The 6,925-nt window shown below is 55.1% G+C and overlaps 1 protein-coding gene across 1 annotated transcript; it reads left to right on the top strand.

Annotated features, from left to right (window-relative positions):
* The first annotated feature begins 859 nt into the window (after positions 1-859).
* Positions 860-1,992, top strand: LOC125541387 (protein FAR1-RELATED SEQUENCE 5-like). The gene is made up of 2 exons (XM_048704814.1): positions 860-1,084; positions 1,190-1,992. The coding sequence occupies exons 1-2, from the start codon at positions 935-937 to the stop codon at positions 1,916-1,918; spliced, it is 879 nt and encodes a 292-aa protein (XP_048560771.1). The 5' UTR covers positions 860-934; the 3' UTR covers positions 1,919-1,992.
* The last annotated feature ends 4,933 nt before the right edge of the window (positions 1,993-6,925 follow it).

Raw genomic sequence — 6,925 nt, forward strand, 5'->3', positions numbered from 1 at the left:
AGTTCATTTTTTCTGGAGCAAAAGTAAATAACTAGAACCTTGCTATACGTATAATAAATTTTCGTCCAACACAATTAGTTGTTCGACAAATGAAAATTTTGCATCACAAATAGGAACTTATATAATATAATTCGCATCATGATCACGATTATCTCAAGGACAGTACAAGATAGGATCGTACCATCAGAAATCACACAACCGAAACAAGTAAACAACAAAAAGCTGATGTATAAATTGAACAATAATACAAGACGGGAATTGAGATTATTAGATGATGTGATGTAGTGATGTGTTAAACCATGTGTCCTTAGCTAGTTCCCGTGGGTTAGATCCGGAAGATTTGGCAACTGAAGAAAGTTGCGTCACGCCGTCGCCGTAAGAATAGGATCAAGAGTAGCAGCAGGGCTGGGAGAGCAGAGGCGGCCGGGCAGGCTAGGGCACGGAACGGCTGCGGATATTTTTCTGTGTACTAATCACAGGAGAGCACAACGCCCGAGGAGACTTGAGCCAATAGCCCAACCTGACTACTATTGGGCTTCACATGGGCCTTATTCCCTTTTCTAAACTTAACGCTTAGATAGGGGGGGGGCAAGTATGTAGATATACGTGGGATTACATGCTTCGTATCGCTAATTAGACAGCATCGCTCGATCATTAGGGGGGGGGGCAGGCCCCTGCTCCCCCCTCTTGTCTCCGCCACTGGTCGCCACCGAGAGATACGCGCGCCGTCAGAGGTGATGTGGCGCCCATCACTTGTGATCCAAATTCTGGCTTCCCATATTGATATTTCATACCTACTTGATCTTTTCTCAGAAACCGCAACGGCAGCTCCTGCAGCCGATCGACAATGGAGGGGGGAGGTCGGACCAACTCAATCCAGCGTGCCTTTAGCCTCGCCGTGGAGAGAGGCTCGCATGTCGTCTTCGAGCCGGCCATGGGTATGGTCTTCTCGTCAGAGCAAGAGGCGCGCGAGTTTTACAACGCCTATTCTTGGGAAGTTGGGTTCGGGATCAAGCGGGGAAACAAGTATACCACGAAGCCCGCATGCTACAAAACAATGCATGAATTCCTCTGCTCGTGCGAGGTGGGAAAAACTCTTGGATCATACACAGGGTTCCATTTTTTTATGCATTCTTTTGCTTTCGTTCCACGCACGATAGAGCTTATTAGTGTGTTACATCCAACGCAGGGATCCAACAAGGAGGAGAACACAAAATCTGCTAGGACAAAATGCAAGGCTATGGTCAGGCTAAAGAGGACTGCAGATGATGGAAGGTACTTCTCCACAGTCGTCCTGACCCATAACCACGAGCTTGCAGACACTGCCAGAGAGAAGAAGGTGTGGAAGTGCCACAATACCATTGACTCGTCCATCAAAGAACTGATCAAGCATATGCGGTCTAACAACTTCCCTATGAACAAGGTTTATGGCGTGATGTCCGATATACACGGGCGTCACGAAGAGGTTCCCTTCGGCAAGCGTTGTTTGAAGAATCTATGCGCAACCCTCGCACACGATTCAAGCCTCGACGACATCACGAAGACGCTCGATATATTCAGTAAGATGCAAGCGCAAAACCCTGATTTTTTTTACGCGGTGAAGGTCGACTCAGAGAGGCGTGTGCATGGCATTCTTTCATGTCACTCGAAGAGCCGAGCTGACTATCATCTGTTTGGTGACGTGCTGACCTTCGACACCACTTATAAGAGTAATCTGTATGAGATGCCTGTGGGTCTTTTCGTTGGAGTGAACAATCACTACCAATCCGCGCTGTTCGGGTGTGTTATTCTCAGAGAAGAAACAGAAGACTCATTCAAGTGGGCATTTTCTACCTTTGTTGAAGCCAAGGGCGGGAAGATGCCACAGACGATACTCACAGGTACCAGGCAACTTGGTGTCATGTTTGTCTGTATATAAGGCATGCATTCCTCCTTATAAATCCTGACTCATTTGTTCTGTGAATTATCAGATCAATGCCGGCAGATGGAAGTTGCTATCGCTCATACAATGCCCTCTACAGTCCACTGTTTGTGAAAATGGCACGTTATGAAAAGTATAAAGGAGAATCTTGGGGCATTATATAAGAAAGGGACCCCATTCCGAATTGACTTTAATCGTCTCACGAATGAGATGATGACTGTCGATGAGTTCGACCGTGGATGGGCTTATCTGATGGACACCTATGGACTTGCTGGCAACAGGTACATGGCACATATATATGATTGCCGTGACAAATGGGCCAAACCCTACCTCAGCTCGAACTTCTGCGCCAAGATGTGTAGCACACAACGTAATGAGTGCATGAATAATGTGCTGAAAAGCTATGTTTCGCTTTCAGCACCTCTCAACCGTTTTGTGCTGCAGTATAACAAGCTCATAGCACAGCGGTGCGAGGATGAAGACTTTGAGATGGCACACACAAAGAAGGTAAATAAATTTTTCATCGTAAACTCTCCGCCCCCCTAGCTAGTTTAGGTAACTCTCACTCTGATTGTATTCACCGTAGGGGCGTGCTTATATACATGCACGAGAGAGAGTACAAGAGGGAGGGAGAGAGATTACAACGGCACGAGGCCCACGATCAACTATACGTGCGGGACAAACGTGCGCATGCAGTTAGTGATCCTAGAGACCAGGACGTGGAGAGTTATCCTCCTGTACGTGATGGGGCTGGTGACGTGCTCCAACACCACCCCGCAGCCACCACGTGGGGTTCGCGAACGTTGAGGCTGGAACGGAAGTCGTGGAAGACGGTCGTCGGCAGCCCTTTGGTGAAGATGTCGGCGAACTGCGAGCTTGTTGGAACGTGCAGGACGCGTATCTCACCGAGCGCCATGCGCTCACGCACGAAGTGGAGATCGATCTCGATATGCTTCGTGCGTTGGTGTTGCACCGGGTTGCTGGACATGTAGACCGCGCTCATATTGTCACAATAGACCACCGTGGCGTGAGACGGAGTATGATGAAGCTCGGTGAGGAGTTGACGGAGCCAGACAGACTCGGCGACGGCGTGAGCGACCGCACGGTACTCGGCTTCCGCGCTGGAGCGGAGACGGTGTGCTGCCTCTTCGACGACCAGGTGACGAGGTTAGGCCCGAGGAACACGCAGTAGCCGGAGGTGGACTTACGGGTGTCGGGACACCCGGCCCAGTCAGCGTCGGAGTAGGCCACCAGCTCGGTAGTGGGGGCACGATGAAGCTGAAGACCAAGGTGCGTTGTGCCGCGAAGATACCGAAGAATCCGTTTCACGAGCTGGAAGTGGCAGTCGCGAGGGGCATGCATGAAGAGGTAGCACTGCTGTACGGCGTAGGAGAGGTCAGGGCGGGTCAGTGTAAGGTACTGAAGCGCCCCGGCCAGACTGCGGTAGAGCGAGGTGTCGTGGAAGAGCTCCCCGGTGGCAGTAGACAGCTTGGCGAGGGTGTCGACCGGAGTGGAGAGCGGCTTGCAGTTGAGCATGCCGGCCCGATCAAGGATCTCGAGGGCATACTGTTCCTGGGAGTGAAACAGCCCGCGGTTGGTGGTGGTGACGTTAATCCCCAGGAAATGATGGAGAGCGCCAAGATCCGTCATGGAAAACTCACGGTGCAAGGCCCGAATGATGGAGTCGAGGGCAGCACGCGAGTTGGCGGTGAGGATGATATCATCCACGTATAGCAGCAGGTAGGCGAGCTGACCCCCGCGGCGAAGGATGAAGAGCGAGGAGTCAGCCCGCGAGTCGAGGAAGCCGAGCGTGCGGAGGTGAGCGGTGAACCGGGCGAACCAGGCGCGCGGCGCTTGTTTGAGACCGTACAAGGAACGGTTCAAGCGGCACACATGGGACAGCGAAGTAGAGTCGACGAAGCCGGACGGTTGGTGACTGTAGACGGTTTCGGTGAGATGGCCGTGGAGGGAGGCATTCTTCACGTCGAGCTAATGGATAGGCCACGATTGCCCCGCAGCGACGCTCAAGACGGTGCGGATGGTGGCCGGTTTGACAATCGGACTGAAGGTCTCGCCGTAGTCCACGCTAGCTTGCTGAGTGAAGCCGCGGAGCACCCACCGTGCTTTGTACCGCGAGAGGGAGCCATCAGGATTGAACTTGTGCCGGAATATCCATTTGCCTGTAACAATGTTGGCACCTGCAGGACGAGACACTAGACACCAAGTTTTATTCCGAGTCAGTGCATTAAGCTCTTCGAGCATAGCGTTGTACCAGTTAGGGTCTTTGAGGGCCGCTCGGTAGGAAGAGGGAATGGGGCTGAGCGTAGGAGAGGAGGCGTGTAGGGAGATGGTCTGTTTTGGTTGGGAGAAACCGGTCTTGCTGCGGGTGCGCATGCCATGCAAATTCGTTGGTGGCTGGACGGCAACAGCTCGTGGGGGAAGGGGAGGGATGGGGCGGGCGGGAGGATCAGCAGGCGCAAAGGAACTGGTGGGGCTGCTGGTGGGGCTGCTGGTGGGTGGCCCAGATGGCGCGGGGTTGGGGGACTGGACGCGCGGGGTTGGGGGCGCGGGGTTGGCTGTTGGCGTGGGAGGCGCGGGGGTTACGTGCATGGGAGTGCATGGCGGGGGTGGCGCGGGTGGAGTGCATGGTGGCGATAGCCCCGAGGTGGGGAAGGGCGGCTGAGTGGAGCCGATCCGCGCGGATCCCGCGGAGGATCGCGGGTGGTATGGCTATGAGGTAGGTAAGGCTCGGGGTTCGGGGAGGATTTCGATGCCAGGATGCGCTATGGCGGGCAGGGGTGAGGGTCGGGGTGTGGCAGGTGCTGGGAAGTAAGGAAATTGCGTCTCGTCAAATGTGACCTGCCGACAAATAATGACCTTGTGAGAAACGAGGTCAAGGCAGCGGTAGCCTTTGTGCTCGAGGGGGTACCCGAGGAAGACACATCGGGATGACCGGGGGCGAGTTTGTGAGGGCTGGTGGCTAAGGTATTGGGAAAACATAGACACCCAAAGACTCGTAGATGGTCATAGGATGGTGGGTGTCCGAGGAGACGAAAGTATGGAGTGTCAGAGTTAATGGCCGTGGAAGGACGCCGGTTAAGGAGGTGGGTGGCTGTATGGAGGGCTTCGACCCAGAATGGTGGTGGAAGATTGGCATGAAGAATAAGAACGCGAAGGATGTCATTCGTGGTGCGAATTAGGCGCTCGGCCTTTCCATTTTGCGCAGATGTATGTGTGCAGGACAGGCGAAAGGAGGCGCCGTATCTAGAAAAGAGGTCTTGGAGAGAGGTGGAAAGGAATTCACCGCCGTTGTCACATTGCACGCATTGGATGTGGACATGAAACTGCGTGGAAACGTACGTGTGAAAGCGGTGTAAGACGTCCGCGGTGTCGGATTTGTTGCGTAGGGGGAAGGTCCATGAGTAATGGGTGTAATCGTCAAGTATGGCAAGATAGTATTGGAAACCTGAAAAACTACTAACAGGGGAAGTCCACAAATCACAGTGTATTAATTGAAATGGCACAGTAGTTTTGGAGTGCGAAGAGGAAAAAGGCAGCCGGGGCTGCTTGCCTAACTGGCACGAGGAACAAACATGAGTTTTGGCCGTGCCATTATTACATGATGGAAGGAAATCTCGAGCTAAAATGGAAGTAGTCTTGGAGCTGGGGTGTCCCAAGCGCTGATGCCATACGTCGCCAACCACCGAAAGTGCTGTTTGGATCTTTGAGTCGTGGAAGAATGGGTACAAGTCGCCGTGGCTACTGGACCTCATGATGATCCGTCGAGTGGCTAGGTCCTTCATGGTGAAACCAAAAGGGTCAAATTCAATACTACAAGAATTATCGATAGTAAAACGACGGACGGATATTAAGTTTTTGATGATGGTGGGAGAGATAAGAACATCATTGAGGGAGAAGGAAGAGAGTGAGGTGGAACCGACGGCCGTAACAGGGAGACGGGAACCATCACCAACAACTATGCCCTGAGATTGATGCCATGACGGAGAACAAAACTTAGTGAGAATGTCTATCTTACCAGCCACATGAGAAGAGGCGCCGGTGTCCAGGAACCAGTCCTGGCCGCCGCCGGCGTTGTGCTGCTGCGTCGACAGGTTTTGGAGGGCGGCATAGAGCTGGTTGTACTGCTCCCAGGTGGGGCCGCTGCTTGGTGGTGAAGGGGTGGAGACGGGGTACGCCTGATGGGCTGGCGGCGGTCGCGGCCCGAGGACACCAGCTGCGTTCGGCGCGGCCCAGGGCGCCCGCGGATGGAGCGTCGGGGCGGGGATCATGGCGCCGTAGGAGGCGAAGTAGCCCACCTGGATCGCCGGGGCCGTCGGTGGTGGTCCACCGCGGCCGGAGGAGGAGCCGCCTGTGTTGGAGCCGCGGCCACGGCCGCGCCCACGCCCGCGCCCGCGCCCGGCCCCTGTCGCCGGTGTTGGTGGTCGCGGGAGCCTTGCCCCTGTCGGAGGAGGGGCGATCAGTAGGAGTGGAGCCGCCGCCGGCGCCCGTGTTGATGGTGAGGGTGGTGGCGGTGGCCTCCGGACGCCCATCCGGACGGGCCCGCTCGTTGAGGGAGATCTCCTCCATGAGGAGACGAGAGCGGGCCTAGACGAAGTTGGGGAACGGCGACTGCATCGGGAGCAACGTCGCCATGACGTGAAACTTGCGGTTGAGGCCGCGGACGAGCTGCAGGGTTAGGGTTTGATCGGAGATGCGCTCGCCCACGTCGCCGAGCGCGTCGGCCAGCGTTTTGAGATGCCGGCTGTACTCAGCGATCGTGAGATCACCCTGGACAAGATTGCGGAACTCGGTGCCGAGGACGACCGCACGCCCGGGCAGGTTGTCCATGAAGAGGACGTAGAGCTGAGACCAGATGTCGTGGGCGGAGCTGTCGGGGGACGCGACGACGTCCATGAGGTCCTCGTCGACCACACCGTGCAGCCACAGCACGATGGTGAGGTCGTCGTTGCGCCACACGGCACTCTGCGCGAGTGGCTCGGTGGC

Source organism: Triticum urartu, chromosome 2 (genome assembly GCF_003073215.2).
Source record: "Triticum urartu cultivar G1812 chromosome 2, Tu2.1, whole genome shotgun sequence".
Taxonomy (NCBI): Eukaryota; Viridiplantae; Streptophyta; class Magnoliopsida; order Poales; family Poaceae; genus Triticum; species Triticum urartu.